We start from the raw sequence: 21,557 nt of genomic DNA, 5'->3' as shown, positions 1-21,557 counted from the left end.
TGCCTCAATCAGTCATGACCAACAAAGGTATATACTGATGCCTCGTTATCCTATTTAGGGGACCTATATACCATATTATACCTAACCGATCCATGGTAATTCCGTGATTAACAGAAAGGGCAGGACCCAACATTTAGGCTACATCATCCACACTGATGGCACCATTGTTTGATGATTGTGAATGCATGGCTAAAGAATACCCAAATGTTAACACACCCTTGCCTCAATCAGTCCTGACCAACAACAATAAATACTAATGCCTCATGACCCCATTTAGGTGACCTATATTATATACCATATTATACCTAACTCAACCTTAGTCATTACATGATTATCAAAAAGGATAGGACCTAGCCCTCAGCCAGCATCAGATGCACCGATGACACCATTATTTGATGACAGTGGTAATTTACACTATTTTGTAACATTCTTTAAACTATTTGAACTCCTTTGTTTATTTTTACCCATAGTTCTACTAACTCACATATCTTTGACGGCCATAGATGATGATGAGGGAGATATATTTGAAGAGGATGACAAAGAGGATGAGGGATACCTGTTTGTTGGGCAAGGTATTTGTATGAAAGACCAAATATAAATAAAATTTTCCACTACTTTATCTAAACTATTATGGCTTAAATGTTATTTTAGAAGAGAAAGATGATGATGATGTCCAAGACAATGACCTTGAGGAAGACACGACTTCTATCCCTGAAGTACCTGACCGATACGATGAGGTGTATAGTAACATGCCTACACATACCCATATGTTAAGACCTGTTGCAAATTGCGAGCATTGCGATGCAAAAAGGTTTGAGCATGAACCACGTGGGTTCTGTTGTCGCGATGGAAAGGTTGAGCTCAATGAACTAAACGTACCTAATGAGCTTATGAGGCTTTGGTCAAGTAATGACGCAGATGCTAGGCACTTTTGTAACAACATTAGGTTTTTCAATGGTCATTTCTCGTTTACTTCTCTATATTGTCGCCTTGATAGCGCTACTGCAAGCTGGAAGAATAGTGGCATATACACCTTTCGTGCACATGGCCAGATCTATCACAACATAAGGTCATTTGGTAGAGAAGAGGGTAAGGAGCCAAGACATCTCGAGCTTTACTTCTACGACGATGATCCAAGCCTTGAGCACCGCTATCGACGATGTCATGAAGAGAAGTGCCAAAAAAGACAAGGAAGACATTAAGAGGCTTGTGGCCATCCTTCATGACAACCCATACTCACAACATCTTAGGAGTGTGGGCCAGGCTCACCACCTCGAGGACTATCATGTCACACTAAACCTTAACTAGAGGTTGGACCAGAGAACATACAATGTACCATCAACTTCAAATGTGGCTGTTGTTTGGATCGAGGGAAGTGAACTCCTTGGTCAGTTCTAGAATAGTGTTTTCCTACATGGGAAAGATAGAAGCAGACACGGCATCCGCTCATATCATGGATGTTACGATGCTCTTTCATACCCTCTATTCTTCCCTAAGGGTGAGCTTGGGTGGCAAATGGATATTCCGAAGAAAGGAGTTAGTATGGAAGAAGTCATCGAGTATCGTGCCCTATAGAAGGCTCATAGTGGGTCAGAAGAAGAAATAGGTTTGTTATTCTTCTTATTTAAATACTTTGCATACATGTACTTCAGTGGCTATTCTATAAACAACTCTAATTCATGGCTATTTTTTGTAGACTCCCCTGGTAGACTATGTGTGTCTATGTGTGACTACTACTGCTTCAAGTTTTAGATGCGTCCAAAAATATTTAACCCCATACTGTACGGCAAACATGTATTCCAGCAGTTTGCAGTCGACATGTACATCAAGATCGAGAGTTCTCGATTAGATTATATACGCAACCATCAAGATGATATTAGGGCCGACCTCTACCAAGGATTGGTTGATAGCCTACATGCCGGTGAAGGTAGAGTAGAAGCTGTTGGAAAATGGACAGTGATGCCTTCATCATTTATTGGACGCCCACGTGACATGAGGTGTCGGTACATGGATGCCATGGCTCTGGTATGGAGGTTTGGTAAATTGGACATCTTCCTGACTATGACATGTAACCCAAACTAGGATGAGATCAAGCATGAACTCTACCCTGGCCAGACACCATAGGATCGTCTAGATCTCGTCGTTTGGGTCTTTAGAGCAAAACTACAAGAGCTGAAGGATAGACTACTAAAAAGGATATCCTTGGAAAGGTGTGAGCACATGTTTATGTTGTGGAGTTCTAGAAGAGGGGTCTGCCGCATGCACATTTTTTGCTAATCATGGATAGAAAGTACAAGATCACATGTCTAGAGCAGTATGATTGCCTCATCTCAGCTGAGCTCCTGAACAAGAAGAAGAACCTAGTCTTGTACAAGATGGTTACCAAACATATGATGCATGGCCCTTGCGGACTGCTTAATTGCGATTGTCCATGCACAAAGGGTTGTGATTCCTACAAGAACTGTTACCCTAGACCTTTCTGTGATGTCACAGTACAAGGCAAGGATTCATATCCAATTTACAGATGGCGTGAAGATGGTTAAAAAGAAAAAGTTTGTGGACACAAGCTTAACAACAGATGGGTCATGCCTTACAACCTGTATCACCTCTGTCTATTCAACTGCCACATCAATGTTGAGGCATGTGGGAGCATCAAGGCAGTCAAGTATCTATTTAAGTACATTTACAAGGGTCATGACTGAGCATCTGTGGCTATGATAGTGGCTGGCAAGGAGGATAGTGAAGGGAACATTTATGAAATCAAGCAGTACAGAGATGCTAGATGGGTAACCCCCCAGAAGCCTTGTGGAGGATATACGGGTTTGATTTGAGTGATAGGTACCCTTCTGTTTTGTCCTTACAGCTACATCTTCTAGACATGCACATTGTGTCATTTCATCGGCGCCAGGGGATTCGACGAGTGCTTGATCATCCAGGTGCTAACAAGTCAATGCTTACAGTGTACTTCGAGAAGAACAGGACAGATGAAATAGCTTGAGGTATATTATATCAGGACTTTCCTGAGTTCTATACGTGGCAAGCATAGGGCAAAGTTTGGCAAAATAGGGTACGTCATGATACATTACGACAGATTGGAAGAATCGTGTCTGCCAATCCAACTGAGGGGGAGCGCTACTATCTTAGGGTTCTCCTAAACCACATGGCAGGTGCAACCTCATTTGAGTGTCTAAGGACCATGGATGGCAAAATCCTACTGACCTTCTGTGAAGCTGCAGAAAGAAGGGGCTTAATCGAAGAGGACAATACGTTGAACGAGAGTCTTGTTAAGGCAACCGGGTGGATGATGCCATATGCGCTACGAAGGCTCTTTGCAACAATATTGGTATTTTCTGAGCTAGTGATGTGTTTGGACTATGGGAGAAACACAAGGAGGCAATGTCGGAGGACTACAGGCGCAATAATCAATCCACCTTGATGGTGGAGCAGATGGTCCTCATGGATATTCAAAAATTGCTGCAATCAATGCAGAAGGATATAAAGATGTACCCACTTCCTAATATTGATGACATATATGATGCCTCTCGTGATATTCCTAGAGAGATTTTTGAGGAGGCTAGCATTGAGGCTAACGAGGATGATGTGGCTCTGTTAGACACCCTTAACAAGGAGCAGCAGGCTACATATGATGATATCATGTCCTCGATTGATACTGAGGACAGGGGTCTCTTCATTGTGGATGGTCCTAGCGGGACCAAAAAGACTTATCTGTACAGAGCACTTCTCGTTACTATATGTAGTCAGAAAAAGATTGTAGTGGCAATAGCTACATCTAGTGTTGTGACCTCAATAATGCCTGGTGGCAGAACCGCCCACTCGCGCTTCAAGATTCCCCTCACCATCAGTAATGGGGCCTTTTGCACCTTCACGAAATAGAGTGGTACTGCCAAGCTGCTTCGAGACGCATCCCTTATTATTTGGGACGAGATGACAATGATAAAGAGGCAAGATGTTGAGGCACTAGACAACAGCCTTCGTGATATAATGGACCGACCAAAGTTACCATTTGGGGGGAAGACCGTGGTGTTCGGTGGAGATTTCAGTTCTTCCCGTTGTTCGGAGAGAGTCAAGGGCTCAGGTAGTTGGTGCCTCACTATGGATGTCGTACCTTTGGGATTCCATGCGCCATCTAAAACTGGTGCGTAACATGAGGGCAAAGGGCGACCCATGGTTTGCAGAATACTTGTTGTGCGTCGGTGGAGGTTCTGAGGAGGCGACTGTTGATGATGAAATCTGTCTTCCTCATGATATATGTGTTCTGCACACTGGGGAAGATAGTGATCTTGATACTCTAATTGATTGCATATTCCCTAACCTCAATGCAAATATGTCAAGCAAAGATTATATCACCTCTTGAGCGATATTATCTACATGGAACGAATGTGTTGATATGATTAATATGAAGATGATAGGTCATTTCCATGGGGATGAGATGGTGTACCATAGCTTTGACTGTGCGGTGGACGATCCGCACAACTACTACCCTAAGGAATTCCTTAACACTTTAACACCTAATGGTCTACCTCCACATGTGTCGAAGCTAAAGATTGGTTGTCCAGTCATATTGCTTAGGAACATTGACCCTGCGAATGGACTTTGTAATGGTACCAGGCTTGTCATACGGGGGTTCCAAAAGAATACCATAGACAGAAATTGTGTTGGGACAGCACGCTGGAAAGCGGGTTTTTCTGCCTCGAATACCCTTATGTCCGTCGGACGATGAGATGTTCCCTTTTCAATTTAAGCGAAAGCAGTTCCCTATTCAGCTCAACTTCGCAATGACTATTAACAAGGCACAGAGGCAGACTATCCCTAACATCGGGGTATACTTGCTAGAACTAGTGTTCTCGCATGGCCAATTATATGTGGCGCTATCAAGAGCTACAGCAAGATTGAACATTAGGATCTTGGCTGTGCCGGCTGCTGAGAAGGACATGAACAAGGGAAAAGGGAAAGGGAAGGGGAAGAAGAGACCGACAAAGGATATATACACAAAGAATATTGTATATAAAGAGATTCTAACTCTATGAAAGAGGTAATGCATTACACATCGATACATATTTTTTCAAGATATATCAATAGTACTTTAACTTTAAAAATTAACAAACAACTTATGTGCAGGATACTTCTAACTACAGCTTCAGCCATCTACATGCTTCAGCTGGAAGAAGTCAGACATCGCATCTTGAACTTAAAAATCTTCTAGATTGTCTTTGATTGGTGACCAGCTGCAGCTTGGTATTCGTGCAAAGCACGTTCTCTTAGTCGGACTATTGAGAGATTAGATTCTTAATTGTAGAATAGATTATAAAACATGTATTGTGAAACACAAACTTGTTATAATTATCTTTTCATAGCATTTGATTCTTAAAGAAGTGCAAGCTTATCTTTCGTGTATCGTAGGCATCAAGTGATGCGATAATTGAAGTTGATGTTTTAGTTTTGCATTCAAATTTAGAGTTATATTTTAACTATCTATCTTTCATGAAGACTTATGTAATATTGATTGGAACATTATGATTGTGGTTTTAGATAACAGTATAACACACGCTTATATATATGTTATCGTGGTATTATGTGTTCCCGTTGCAACGCACGGGCATTTACCTAGTTCTCGAAAAAAATCTAAAAAAGATAGTCCGGCCCCCTAAAACAAGCCCACTAGTAAACCGTCACCGAAATTCTTAATGCATCATAGGTTAGATAGAGCATCTCAAGAATCTCTTTAAATCTAATTCCCACATATATTCTCATATAATGTCATCTTAACAAAAAAATCCACCCTAAATGTTTCTCTCTCCCAACAGTTTTCCCATCACCCCAAATTTTAAATTGATTCAAAGATATTGCTTCTTTCAATTATATATATCTCACATGCATAAAAACAAAACAAACATGCATGAATAATTGAGAAAAAATTATAAGATTGATCCAGGGGTTCTGAAAGAGGACGTGCTTGGTACTCCATCCGTTTTAAATTATAAGTTGCTTTGACTTTTTTGGTCCATCTATTTTGCTATGTATCTAGACATATTATTATATTTAGATACATAGCAAAATAGATATACCAAAAAAGTCAAAGTGACTTATAATTTGGAACGGAGGGAGTATATAACACCTAGGAAATCTATCTGGCCCACATAACAATCACATGCATCCAAATGTTGTTGTCTATCATCAGATCTTAGTGCCTCTGATCTAGATAGCTTTCTCAAGACTTCAATCAAACAGGTCCTAATAAGTGCACAAAAATATGGATGTGGAAGACGACACCAACCCAATATACGCCATGCTCCACTATATGTATAGATCCTATTTTGGCATTGCATGTGTCTAGCACTTATGTTGATTGCCTCTTAGGTTTCAAACGAGCCGGTGTCTCAAACGTCATGGAATCAACTAGTCATGCGTTCAACACAAAATAGAGCACAAAATAATAATGTAAACAAGTAATTGCACAATTATGAGCAATAAAACACCAGAAACATGAACAAAGAAAATGTAAAATCTAAATAGAACATCAATAGATAGATAATATTATTAGAAAAATAAATTGAAACTCCCTCCGTCCAAAAAAAACTTGTCAAACTATCTAAAGTTTGACTAAATTAACATAATAATAATAATAATAATAATAATAATAATAATAATAATAATAATAATAATAATAATAATAATAATAATAATAATAATAATAATAATAATAATAATAATATAACAACAACAAGAAGAAGAATAATAATAATAATAATAATAATATCATATTATTATTATTAGATTATTCATGGAGCATATTTTTATAGCACACCTATTTTGTATCATAAATGCTAATAATTTTCTCTATAAATTTAGTCAACCTTTAGAAAGTTTGACTTAAGATAAAAACTAAAATATTAAGTTTTTGGGACAGAGGGAGTACTATTTTCACTTGTTTCTTTACAACAAGTTAATATAATTTTTTAAAAATTAAACCAGATTTTATTATTTTTTAGAAAATAAAAAGGCGCGACGCCGCTGGCAAAGATGGAGGGCATGGCAAGGATGCCTATCATTGATGCGAAAGCGAGATGTATACCACACCAGGTTTGGCTTCTCTAGGGCGGTTGCTAGTCCGTTACCAGGCCGAGCCTTGTACCATCTCCCAGCTTCACTGCAGTCCAAAACACATATAGAAGGAGGAATGTGCTCAAATGGCAACACGGGCTGCCAATTAAGTCTACTAAGTACAATCTAATGTATAGCCCAATGCAAGATAGGTCAAGGCTGTGTTTGGATCTTATTTTGGATTATAGATAAGAAATGAGGGGTATCAGATCTCATTCTTATAGTAATTATTGTTTTGCATAATGAAAATCTTCAAATAGTAGGTTTATGGTACATAGTTGGATTCTAGAATATAAGCCCTGTTTGGGGGAGCGGTTGCTCAGCTCCTGAGCAAGATAAGCAAATAATCCCACCCAAACGCCTAGGGATGGGGCTGGTCATGAACACGCATCCGTGACTCCCGGCCGCCCGCAACGTTGCTCGAATCGTGAGCCCAGCTCTGCAATTTGGAAAATGCAGACGTGTTTTGTCTCCCGGCTACTCCCTCTCGACCCGAGCGCTTGGACTCCCTCCCATGCACTCCTATCCCTAACGCCGACTCTCCCCTCCCCACCGATGCCTACCTCTCTACCACCGCTTCCCATCTTCCCCTTCAGGCCATCCGTCGCCTCCTCTGGACAGATCCGCTGGCGGCTTATCTCCCCTCCCCTTCATTGGATTGAAGGAAGGGCGCCGATGTCCCTCCCCTCCCCTACACCGGCTCACCTCCCCACCCCTCGCCTCCCCTCCATCGGATCTCAAGGAAGGGCGTCGGTGGCCCTCTGATCCCCTCCCCTCCACTAGATCTCTAGCAAGGGCACCGACTCCCCTCCCCTCCCCTCACCAAAGCTCTAGCAAGGGCGCTGGCTTCCCTCCCCTCCACTGGATCTCTAGCAAGGGCTCCGGATCTCTGACCTCGACGTCCTCGACAGCCTCCACCAAGCTGCCCACTGCCTGCTGTCCTCCCATCCCCGCCGTCGGCTGCCCTCTAGCAAGGTGAGCACGCAAGCTCTTCTGGTAGATGCAGAGCACCTACATGTCCATTTGATGTCTTTTTTATACATAGCACAAGTAGGCAGTAATGTTGGTAGAAATCTAAATTTGTTGCACTTTATAGATGAAAAAAACCAGGAAAGCCTCAAGCAAAATGGGATCCTTTTGTCACCAAAGTTTTCAATGAAATATGCGTAGAAGAAGTGCTTGCCCATAACAGGCCATACAATTGCTTGAATAGTGTGGGTTATGCTAATTTGGTGAAGAAGTTCTTTGAGCGAACAAAGAGGCCATATGACAAAGAGCAAATGAAGAACAGATGGGATGCACTGAAGAAGAAATATACAAAGTGGAAGACCTTGAACATGAGAGCCACTGGTTTGGGAAGGGATCCTGTTACCGGATGTATTTCTGCAAGTGATGCATGGTGGGAAGAGCAAAATGCGGTGAGTAGTCATCATTTTGTATTTCAGTACTTGAGATGTCATCCTCTAATTGTCCGCATTTAATGTTTCAGTCTATGCCATGTTGTATAACTTTCAAAAGTGCATTTCTTGATAACAAGGACATGATGCGGATAATGTTTGATGCTATTAGTGTGACTAATGACACCTCATATGTTCCTGGAAGTGGTCATGATGATGGAGAGGGTGAGGAGCATGAGGCCAGTCATGGTGATGATGGCAGTGAGAGAGTCAAAGGGAGTGGTTCACCACAGGTCACACCAAATGCTAATAAGAGGCCAGCACAAGGTTCCCCCTTTGGAAAGAAAAAAAACAAGACATATAGAGATACTTATGAAGAGGTTGGTCAACACATATGAGAAGAAGGCTCAAAGCAGTAAAAAATTCAGCAACTTCTCATGTGGTTGATCATGTTAGAGACGAGATTTGGGCTATGTTGGAGCAAGTCATTAGCGATGGAACTGAAGAAGGGAGTGACGAACACTACTATGCCACCCAACTTCTTAAGAAAAAGGAAAACCGTGCCTTTGAAGACACCTAATGGGAGGCTTAATTGGTTGAGGAGGGCATGGGAGGATCGGAACAATTAGTGTTGTTACGTAGTTAAATAATTGTTGAGTTCCAGACATTATTATTTAATATTTTATGTAATGGACACATTATTTGATGTTTTATGTTATGACTCTGCTTGTGCAAATAATTATTTGGTGCATATGTTGCCTTTGTTTCTTTGCTCATGCTTCATAATGTATACTTATTTTAGGTGTTGAAATCAAGATGAGTACCTCCAATGTTGGAAATCAGGATGAGTCAGATAGTGATGAGGATTTCATGGTTGCATATATTGCATTGGAATTGATGGGCTCAAGTACTAGATCTGCTCATGACACTTGGGTATTTTTGGATACTTTAGTCACCTACAAGGATAAATTTTCATATCCACCTGAAGGCAAGTACTACCTTGTTGATTCTGGATATCCTAATAGAAAAGGATATCTAGCACCTTACAAGGGACAAAGGTATCATGTGCCCGAATATCAACATGGTCGGCATCTAAGGGATAGAGGGAGGTGTTCAACTATGCTCATGCATCCCTCCGAAATGTGATTGAGCGGTCATTTCACTAGTATAGAGACGGCCTTTACTCCCGGTGGGGAACCCCCTCTAGTCCTGGTTCCCCACCCGGGAGCAAGCATCCGGGACTAAAGGGGGGTCCTTTAGTCCCGGGTCAGGAACCGGTACTAAAGGGGACCTTTAGTCCCGGTGGGTAACACCAACCAGGACTAAAGGTGCCTCCTGACATGCCATGAGGCCGGCACCCTTTAGTCCCGGTTGATAATACGAACCGGGACTAAAGGTTTTTTTCTTTTTTCTTTTCTTTTCATTTTTTTGTTTTCTTTTCAAAATAGGTTTTCGAAGTCGTATTGTACGCTACTAATAATACATTTATATGCGTGTATAGTATGTTTCGGTTCAAGCACAATGAACGTATTAAATCACACAATTCAAGCATAGAAAAAAATATATATATGCATGCATGCATCATATATATATTTACATCCATGCATGCATATGTGTATTTTACATTATATTATTTTATGTGCATATATTACAAAAGATTGCATTACAGTTGTTGTGATATAACAAGTTTCTCTCGGATCCTCTAGGTTAGCTTACATGGCAGTGTTGGGTTGAAGTAGAACTCGTCCTTGGAATCGATGACCTGGTCATTAAAAAATCCGGCTATAGACTCTTGAATTGCTTTGATTTAGTCTTGTCGTATGACCTTTTCCTCCAACCATCGAGCCTATAGGTTTGAATTAAAGGAAAATAAATTAATATATGTACATACATATATATAAAGACATAGTAACACAATCAGTAATAATAATTAAATGAATATATAGTGTATTTTTAACGTACTTTGAGTCTCTCTGTAGGAGTTCTTTGGGAGACCTCCTTGATAAACTTGCAAACATAATAACCACAGTAGTTGTTCCCCTGTTCCTGCCTCAGACACCACTTTACGAGAAAAAGATTTGTCATCCAATCTGGTGATCCGGTGAAAGCTATATGTTTAATTAATAAAGATGATGCGATTTAGGGGACTTACTTTCAAAGGGATTACATTCAGTGGCGCTTTGCATTTTCCCATGTGTTGCTTCTCAATAAAGGTTTTCCAAACACTGCCCAATAAAAAATTTGCCACGTCATCAGATATAGTTAATCATCATATTTGTGTGTATATAGTTGCTAGAGATACCAAAATTACCTCTAGATAATATCTATCATATCTTGGTAGTCTTGTTGTGGTTTTCTCATTGAGTCATAGATTATCAAGTGACTTTTCACCAGATCGATGTCCATCAATATCCAGTGATTGCTGCATATGTTTATAGGATATAATGCATAACACTCATTAATTAACTAGAATCAACATATGAGCCATTAAGGATGATCGACATTATTAACACTCACTTGAAGTTGTAGGGAAAGAGTATATCCTTCTTGTGGTATTGGTTCACTAAGAAGTTCATGAGGTTACTCTCTAACTCAGACTTCCAATTAGGCTTTGGAGTAACTGGGTCTTTGAATACTATATGGGGATCAACAAAACCAATTTCATTACAGCCTTCCTTTCTGCGCTCTGTCATTGTAAATCTGCATATATAGTACTTGTTAGGATAATTTATATGCATATACACACATATGATGAGTTTAATAATAGATCGAAAGAATTATTACTTACAAGCAATAGCAACTAATGATAACTTTGTCCAGAGAGGTCAGGTGGCATAGTTGATGAAATTCTACAAAGTCAACATACATAACATCATCGCCACGGAACCAATGTTCGTCTCTAATTCTGACACCAACGTAGAAGTCTCCACCGGTAGACACCTGCATGTACCACTTGTTTAGCAGGTACATTTGCGTCCCCAGATCACCTAAGGCTTGAGGGTTGTATAGACTCTGGCCTGGTACAAATTTTTTCTTCCAAATATCAACCTCCGCTGCACTCTCAATGTTTCCATCACCAAACATCTGGTAAAGGTCGAGACCAGTCTCTTCAATAAATTCACCAAGGTGATCCAAATCGACATCCGGAGGTATGTTTGCCTGATACATTAATCCTAAATTCGAACCATATTCATTACCAACAACTAGTGGGGGGACTGATTGGTGCGATTGTTGTCTGAGTTGTGCAACTCCTTTCCCTGCCTGCTTCTTTTTCTGTGATGCCTCAGTTGACTTGGTGAGAGTGCAGTCATAGTCCGTTAACATTGATTTGGACGGCTTACGAGATTCCCGCTGTTGTTGCTGGTAAGAAGCCACCTTTTTTCTTAGAATATCTGGAGCTATGAAGAAGTACGGTTTCTCCAGGTTTCTCCTTGCTTCTTGATCCTTTTTAAGTTTGTCATAGAATCTGGATATATCTTTTTTATATGCATCAGTTACTTCTTCCTTCTCTTCAGATATTATTTTGGGAATAGCCCTTGGTTTCACAGTGGCTTTCTTTGCCAGCGAGGACTGGTTCTTTGTTTGCGGGGCTGGCCTCTTGCTAGTACTTGGCTTCTTGGTAGGCGGGGGCGGCGGAGGCATTGGAGACCTCCTTGGAGGTGGTGGCAGCGGCGTTGGTGACCTCCTTGGAGGTGGCAGCTATGGCGTTGGAGACCTCCTTGGAGATGGTGTGGATGCAGCCTTGCCTTCCAACACATTGTCATCGTATAGAGCACTATGATGATCTGGCGATTGAACAATTGGATTTAGGCTGGGGGAGGATCTGCTACAAAAAAAGGAATGACATATTATTATGAGCAGATTATTAATTATTTAAGCCAATATAAATTAATGATGTAGTGTTTTCATCCGCACCTATGGTGAGGTAGTTCAGGAGGAGGTGGAGGCGACTTCTCGGGAATGATGATGTAGCACTTGCGCCATAGAATGAATGTCTTCTCTGCTTCTCATAGAGTCTTCTCGCCATCACCTCCAGGAATGTCAAGAGGCAAATCACTAAAACCTTTTTTAGCTTTATCTACCAAGATGGTAGCATATCCTTCTTGGATTATATTCCCATGAATCCTTGGTGTCTTGGTTCGATCGATAGGATTAACAAGACCGATAGCCACCTTGATTGTGGAATTCCCCTTCGGAATGTGTAGCTCACACAATGTACAAGCTTTAGTGACGTCATTCACAGGGAAGCGCAGTCCTATGTCCCCTTGATTTGGTATCTCCATGGAAGCACAGCTACTTTTCAACTGAACAGATTGGCTAATGTTGATTCCTGGCTCTGATGCCTGCTTGCTTGCACTCACTGCTATTTGCACTTGCCTTCTGATTTCCTCCTGCATTCTCGCTTCAAGGTTTTTTTCCTGTTCCTGTGCTTCACGCACCGCTTCCTCCAACCTCTAGAGCCATTGTGCCTCTTCTTCCTTCTTTCTCTGGCGGCTTCTATAGGAAGGTCTGTCCTGAGGGAATCCATGCTCCCACGAGACACTTCCTTTGCCTCTAGTTCGGCCACCGTGTTCAATAGTCCCGATGGCATATGTCTGTTCATCCTTCTCTCTGTTGGACCTGAATGCACCACTAGCAGTAGCTCTCTGAGCATAAAACAATCTTTCTGCTGCTTCTTGCAGTCTTGCACCATAAACGCACTTCCCTGTCTGCTGGTCCAGTGTTCCCCCATGAGCGAAAAAACCAATTCTTTGCACGCTCTCCCCACTCGAGTGATTCTAGTGTGATACCCTTGGCAAGAAGGTCTGCTTCCATTTTGTTCCACTTCTTAATGGCAGTCGGGTAGCCACCTGATCCCAAGTTATAGTGGTATGTCTTCTGTTGGGCATTATGTTGGTTCTTTATCACCTGACTCACACCCTCTTCCGATGTCTTATACTGTACAAACTCATCCCAATAGGGCCTCTGCTTTGAGATCGGGCCTGGGACAGTGAAATCTGGTGCTATGTTCTTCTTGACATACGTCGTGTATAGGTGTTTCTTCCAAGTCTGAAACTGGGTGGCCATCTTCTTCATTGCCTAATCCCTAACTCGCTCCTTCAATTCATCACCATCTATTATATCATCATAACCATCTGTTTGGAGCGTGAAATGTTCCAAGACATTATTCCAAATTAACATCTTGTCATGATCGGAGACAAAACTGATATGAGGAGCATTGGTCTTCTTCCATTCGTAGGTACTGATTGGGAGCCGGTCCCATACAAGGTAACCACAGTGGTGCATGAAACTCCGAGATGATGAAGCGGCCCTCCAATGGCTTTTTGGGACCTCAAACATTTTTACTCTTCGTTGTAGTTGTTGATGTCGATCCAGAGGGCTACAAAACATAAACATTATTTTTAATGTCATGAGCACACATAAGACATATGATAATATAAATAGCTAATAATAAAAAATATATACTTGGCCAATATGTTGTTGCTCATTTTGTTCAAGAGCTAAGTACTAACTCTCATCATCTGCATCCTCTTGCACATTATTTTTAGCACCATCATCGCTGACAACTTGAGTGCCAATGTTGATCAAATTCATCATCAACTCCTCCTCATCCATGTTTCTCGGGTCGGCCATCTAGCTTCAAAAAACAAAACCAATATATAGTACGTCAAATCTTTGCTTACATGCATAAAATCTATGAACAATATGCATTATTAAATCTTGCCCCTCGGTCACGGACGCAATTCGCCACACTAGGGCGAACTACATCAGTACTAGGGCGAATTAGGGCTATACATAAATGGCCGAGGGCGAATTGCGTCGGTGACTAGGGCGAACCACATCGGTGACATCAACAACGCGGTTCGCCCTAGTCACCGACGCAATTCGCCCTAGTGTGATTGTTTAGCGTTAACGATAACGATAATACGAATGTTGATCGACTAGGCTGTGAGAGAGGGCGGTGTGATGAGAGTGGCGGTGCTCCACTCCGTCGTATATATGTTTGTACACATGGGTGAATGAGGGCGGTGGTGCTCCACCGTATACATAGAAACTCATGAGCGAACGAGGGCGGCGATGCTCCGTGACGTATATATACATGCATATGAATACAAATGATGTATATATACGTGTCGGCACGGTGGCCGGTGTGCTAACGACGACGATGTGAGGTGGGTCGGCGTGTTGACGATGACGACGTGAGGTGGGCCAAGGCGGTGTCGGTGCAGTGGAGGGCATCGTCGACGCGGAGTGGCCCGGGCCGGGGCTACGATCAATGCGCTGGAGGGTGTGGCCCGCGCATCGGGCCAGGGCTGTGATCAAAAGGAGTATATTATATATCATGCATGCATGTCCACATGTTTTTTTCTTTTTGCAAAACACAGTACAAACGTCAAGCAAGGACTAGCATTAGCAAGCAGCCAAGCACGGCTCCTCTCCCTGGCCGTCTCGTGCTGCTGCTACTACTATCGTCGCCATAGCCGTCGCAGAGCACCACCACACCTCTAGCCTCGCTGCTGTCCTAAATCCCTATGGAGTAACCACGCAGGAGCTGCGTGCTGCGTGTCGGTGTGAGTGAGCGAGGAGCTGTACGCCTAAACCCGCACCTACCCAGAGACCCGTTGCTGTGAAGCCATCGCCTCCATGAATCTGATGACCGATGGCGGCCTTGCTTCGTTCTCGTCGTCCTCCGGTCTGGATCTGGGCCATAGGGCCGGTGTAGAATGGAGTCCTCTCCATAGCCTCCATGCCGAATATTAGCTAGGAGTACTCACAAATCAATTCGATAGTGTCAAGCTCGACTCCACCTAGGGAGGAGCCCAATCCAAGATTCCAATGCCCGCCAGCCTCGCGAGCTCATCCTGCCGGTGTTAGATTAAGAGGGGAGCACCAGCGTCGACTACTACGTACTCACAAATCACATCGCAGGCGTGCTGCACCGCTAATGGAGTCCTTCGGCTTACCTTCGTATATACACTCCATTCGGCTTACCTCGTATATAAAAATTTATTTGCCGTTGAAGGACTCCATTAGGTAGTAGTCGACGGCGACGACGGCGGTGGAGGACTCCATTAGGCACGAGGTCATCGGTGGTGGAGGGCAGCACGAGGCGAGGCATGGGCTCCGGTGTCATGGCGGCGAGCTGATGCGCAGGCGAAGACGAATCGGCGGCGGTGCGAGGAAGAAGAGAGAAAGGGCGGCGGTGTTCGACGAGGAAGAAGAGGAGGGGATCGATCTGCGCCAGGCACTGGGGGTTATATACCAGGGAGATTTACTCCCGGTGCCAGCCACCAGCTGGGAGTAAAGGTCCTTTGCTCCCTGTGCGTGTTACCAACCGGGAGTAAAGGTATACCTTTACTCCCGGTTGGTAACACGCACCGGGAGCAAAGGTTTTTTTGGCGGGCCACGAAACTGCAGCCCACCTTTACTCCCGGGTGGGCTTCCCACCCGGGAGTAAAGGTGGGCTGCAGTTTCGTTTCCCGACTGTTTTGAGTAATTTTTTTAATAGAAATGCAATAGTCTTGTTAAATACATAGTAAATTAAATAAAAGGCATAAAATTATTTTGTTAAAAATATGGATTTTCTTTTTCTTTATTGCACATAGAAAAAATCTATAACCTAACTTTTTTATTTTTTGTTATAATTATAAAACATAATGTAACTAATATTTATTATTTCGTTAATGCAAAATGTAGTGTTTAATTAAAATTATTAAAACTATTGGTTTTGGACAGGAAATTTGTTTCCACATCATTTTAACGTTAATATTTTAATTTTTCATCACTCAATATCCTAATTTAACTTTTCGAGAGAGAAATCCCACCAAATCAAACATTGATTTAATTTGAAACACGACATAATAAACATCTGAATTCACAATTATTACATAATATCTCAAACACACACTACATTAAATCACTATATCATCAAGTGGGCACAGCAGTGAACTTCTTCTTTATGTATGTCCCTTGGTTATGATCGCGTCGTAACCATGGAGTGTCCTCATCATTTACCAAGATGCTAGGGTCTTTGTTCACTTTGAAGGGCGGAATTCGGTCATCCTTTTCATAATCTTCTGACATGTCCGACTTGTCCTCAATTCCCACGATGACTCTTTTCCCTGAAAGAACTATGTGGCACTTTGGCTCTTTGGTTGAGTCATTATCGTTTTTCCCTCTTTTTGGTTTGGTAGACATATCATTGACATAGAACACCTGATTCACATCCTTGGCAAGGATGAATGGTTCGTCTTTGTACCTAATATTACTAAGGTCTACTGTTGTCATTCCATACTCGTTGTCTACTGTTACCCCGCCTCCGGTCACCTTGACCCATTGGCACTTGAACAATGGGATCTTCAAAGTAGGTGCATATTCTAGTTCCCATATTTCATCTATGTGGCCATAATATGTCTGCTTATTCCCATTTGGGTCTGTGGCATCTATGCGGACACCACTATTTTGGTTGGTACTCCTTTTATCTTAGGCTACTGTGTAGAATATGTTCCCGTTTATCTCGTACCCTTTGTATGTGACGATATGCCATGATGGTTACATAGCCAATAAATACAGTTGCTCATGGATGCTCTCATCATCTTGACATTTTTTTCGCAACCAACCGCCGAAAGTTTCCATGTGCTTACGTGTAATCCAAGCTTAAGGCTTCCCTAGAAACTCGGATCGTAAGAGATCCTTGCGTGTCTCAATATACGGATCTACCAAAGAGGAGTTCTATAGAACTATGTAGTGCGCTTTATTGAAATAATCATCCTCCATACCAATATATGTTTTTCTCCCTAGTGTCCCCTTTCCGCTTAGTCTCCCCTCATGTCTCGATTCAGGAACACCAATCGAGTCAAGGTCAGGAATAAAGTCAACATAGAACTCAATGACCTCTTCTATTCCATAGCCCTTGGCGATGCTTCCTTCTGGGTGAGCACGGTTGTGAACATATTTTTTCAGGACTCCCATGAATCTCTCTAAGGGGAACATGTTGTGTAGGAACACAGGACCAAGAATGAAAATCTCCTTGACTAGGTGAACTAGGAGGTGTGTCATGGTATCAAAGAAGGAAGGAGGGAACACCAACTCAAAGATGACGAGACATTGAACCACATCATTCTATAGTTTAGCTAGATCAGTTGGATCAATTGCCTTTTGAGAAATTGCATTGAGGAATGCACATAGCTTCATGGTGGCTAGACGTACATTTGGAGGTAGAATTTCTCTTAATGCAACTGGAAGTAATTGTGTCATAAGAACATGACGGTCATGGGACTTTAAGTTATAGAATTTCTTCTCTGGCACATTTATAATACCCTTTATATTCGAGGAGAATCCAGATGGTACCTTGATGTTGTTTAAGCATTCAAACATGATTTCCTTCTCCTCTTTGCTTAGAGTGTAGCTGGCAGGACATAAGTAATGGCGTCCATCATCTATCTTCTCTGGATGCAGGTTGTCTTTTTCTCTCAAACAACGCAGGTCCTGTCGTGCTTCAAATGTGTCCTTAGGCTTTCCATACACACCCATGAAGCCTAGCAGGTTCACACAAAGATTCTTCGTCAGGTGCATCACGTCGATCGAGCTGCGGACCTCTAGGACTTGCCAATAGGGTAGCTCCCAAAATATGGACTTCTTCTTCCACATGAGTGCGTGACCGTTAGCGTCGTTCGGAACAGGTTGGCTGCCATGTCCTTTTCCAAAGACGACTTTCACATCATTGACCATATCGAGTACATCCTCACCGGTTCAGTTGCGAGGCTTGGTCAGGTGGTCTGCCTTCCCTTTAAAATGCTTGCCTTTCTTTCTTACGGGGTTATTTGCAGGAAGAAATCGACGATGGCCAAGGTACACGACCTTTTGACATTTTTTTAAGAATACACATCTAATATCACCGAAGCAGTGTGTGCATGCATTATATCCCTTGTTTGACTATCCTGAAAGATTACTTAGAGCATGCCAATCATTGATTGTTATGAACAACAATGCTCGTAGATCAAAGTGTTCCTGTTTATACTCATCCCATACACGTACACCTTTTTTATTCCACAAAATGAGAAGTTCATCAATAAGTGGTCTTAGGTACACATCGATGTCATTGCTAGGTTGCTTCGGGCCTTGGATGAGCACAGGCATCATAATGAACTTCCACTTCATGCATAACCAAGGAGGAAGGTTGTAGATACTTAGAGTAATAGGCCAAGTGCTATGACTACTGTTCTGCTCTCCAAAAGGATTGATACCATCTGTACTTAAAGCAAACCTTAAGTTTCTTGCGTCATTTGCAAACTCTGGGAATTCTCTGTCGATTGCTCTCCACTGGGACTCATCAGTAGGGTGTCTCAACATATTGTCTACCTTATGGTCTTCTTTGTGCAATCACAACAATTTTGCATGTTCTTTGTTTCTGAACAGACGTTTCAAGCGTGGTATTATAGGAGCATATCACATAACCTTGGCAGGGATTTTCTTCCACGGACGTTCGCCCTCAACATCACTAGGGTCATCTCGCCTGATCTTATACCGCGATGCATGGCATACCGGGCATGCATCCAATTTCTCGTACTCTTTGCCACGGTAGAGGATGCAATCATTAGGACATGCATGTATCTTCTCGATTTTTAGCCCCATAGGACAGACAACTTGTTTTGCTTCGTAGGTAGTGGCGGGCAATTCATTGTCCTTCGGAAGTATCTTCTTTTGGATTTTTAGTAACTCTCCAAATCCCTTGTTAGATACACCATTCTTTGTTTTCCATTGCAGCAATTTTAATGTGGTTCCCAACTTTTTCTGCCCTGCATCACATGTTGGGTACAACAATTTCCTGTGATCTTCTAGCATCTGCTCGAACTTGATCTCCTCCTTTTCACTTTCACATTCTCTTTGTGCATCATGAATGACCTAACAAAGATCATCAGTAGACTCATCTTTTACGGCTACCTCTTCTTCAGCTTCTCCCATTGCAGTATCATTGAAGCACGCACCATCAGGAATCATATCATTGTCGTCCCATTGTTCTTCTTCACCTTCTTCCATTACAACGCCGGTTTCTCCGTGCTTCGTCCAACAAATATAGTTTGGCATAAAACCCAACTTGAACATGTGTGAATGAAGAGTCCTTGAGCAAGGTTATTCCACCGTATTCTTACATATGGCACATGGGCAGCACATGAAACCATCGCGTTTGTTTGCCTCGGCCGTACGTAACAAAGAATACACGTTGTCCATGAACTCTTGGGAGCGACAATCAGCATTGTACATCCAATGCCGACTTATCTGCATTACATGACATAAATACCGTATTAAAACCTAGAATATAATTAGTTAATTATACAACATACATACCACCACAAAAGCTATAAATTTAAGAAATCATCGCTACAATGTAGACAATCCCAACTACCACTAAAAACACTAAAGCTAAAATGCACTTCAGCAGCACAAGGATTTCGCGACCAATCCCAACTAAAACAGATAGATCCCCCGTTTGTTCAACATCTTTGGGTTTCTTCGGCTGGATCACTGCCTCATTAGCCGCCATATCTGCCTGTTGTGCAAGATATTTTTGCACGAGTTCAACATACTCTTTCTCCTAGTAGAAGCCTAAACATCCAGTGTCATCCCACTGAAATTAAAACAGAAAATTAGAACTTTAATCACAACCATCATGAAAATAGGTATAAACTAACCATAGTCATTAAATACGATAAAATAACTCACATTGCGATCCGGACACTTGTAGAAAATGCGACCCTTGTTGGGACCCTCCTTCTTCACTCGGTACTCCATCACAATCTTCGTCTCATCACAACACTTGTCGCATGCAATGAGTGGGAGTAAAGATGGCAACGGGGAACCGATCCCCGATTCCCCGCGGGGAATTCTTCCATTAGGGGATGGGGATGGAGGAAAATTTATCCCCACGGGGATGGATTTGGTAGAAAAGTGGTCCCCGTAGGGGATGGCGGGGACGGGGATGGTTCGCTGATCCCCGACCCCGATCCCCGTCGACCCGCCCCGCGAAGAAGGCTGTGAGTTGTAAAACGAAACGATCTCATTTCATATTGATTCAAGATGCGTCTGTGTGTTGCTAGAACTATGTTGCTAGATTAATTAGACTAATGAGTATCCCAGAATTTATGAATATGTGATCTTTTATGAATCTATGAACCTTTGCTGCTAGATTTATGCAAGTGTGAATCTGTGAACGTTGCAAGATTTATGCATGTGTGTGTTGCTGTATGCGGGGACGGGGATCCCCGCGGGGACAAAATCCCCGCCGGGGATCGGGGATGGTGGAAGAAGGCTCCCCGTGGTTGTTCGCGGGGACGGGGATGGGGAAAATTCCCCCCCGCGGGGACGGGGATGGTGGCTTATTCCCCGACGGGGAATTCCCCGTTGCCATCCTTAAGTGGGAGGCCCGGCCTAAGTCGCTTTGGAAACCCATGAGATGCCGAGGACCCGGAAGCAGTTGCCATCTACTCTCTATACTCATTTTTTAATACACTATAAATTTCTCATTTTATAAACAAATAAAATTAAAAAAACTCTAAAATTCTCTATATCTCTAAACAATGAAGTGTGCTATGCATGCTACAAATGAACAGTGAATACTAGTTTTTAATAGCTACTTTAACCTTCCTTCATGTACATATGCAAGCTTGAAGTTTAAAGGTTTCCAGAGCGTTTAACACTACTCTGCTTGCCGAGAAAGTTGCTAGTGTTGTGTCGTTGGCATTTTTCATGGCCGTGGCCATGGTCATTGTGTTCTCGTCTTTTACTGCGGCAGGTAAGTAATTCACATGATATTTCTGCAAATTAACAGAAGAATGGGAGTGTACACACATAACAATCGATTATCATTTATATTTATATATATACTACGTTTGGGTACGATGATTGACAGACTACTGTGATGATATCGGGACGTGTGAATAAATAACCATCCGTACTAGTTGACCTTGCTTACGTGATCATCTCAGCGAGCATTTCTCCACCGGACAGCACCGTACTTGGCCACAGAAGAGCTCCGAT

General features: G+C 42.3%; 1 protein-coding gene and 2 pseudogenes across 1 annotated transcript; all 3 read left to right on the top strand.

Annotated features, from left to right (window-relative positions):
• Positions 1–379: 379 nt before the first annotated feature.
• LOC136492118 (uncharacterized) lies at positions 380–1,752 on the top strand (annotated as a pseudogene).
• A 1,644-nt stretch (positions 1,753–3,396) lies between these two features.
• LOC136492117 (uncharacterized) lies at positions 3,397–3,894 on the top strand. The gene has a single exon (XM_066488246.1). The coding sequence runs from the start codon at positions 3,397–3,399 to the stop codon at positions 3,892–3,894; it is 498 nt and encodes a 165-aa protein (XP_066344343.1).
• A 490-nt stretch (positions 3,895–4,384) lies between these two features.
• Positions 4,385–5,235, top strand: LOC136492116 (uncharacterized; annotated as a pseudogene).
• The last annotated feature ends 16,322 nt before the right edge of the window (positions 5,236–21,557 follow it).

Source organism: Miscanthus floridulus, chromosome 11 (assembly GCF_019320115.1).
Source record: "Miscanthus floridulus cultivar M001 chromosome 11, ASM1932011v1, whole genome shotgun sequence".
NCBI classification, from domain to species: Eukaryota; Viridiplantae; Streptophyta; class Magnoliopsida; order Poales; family Poaceae; genus Miscanthus; species Miscanthus floridulus.
Note: the sequence above shows the minus strand (reverse complement) of the source record. Positions and strands in the feature narration are given on the sequence as shown.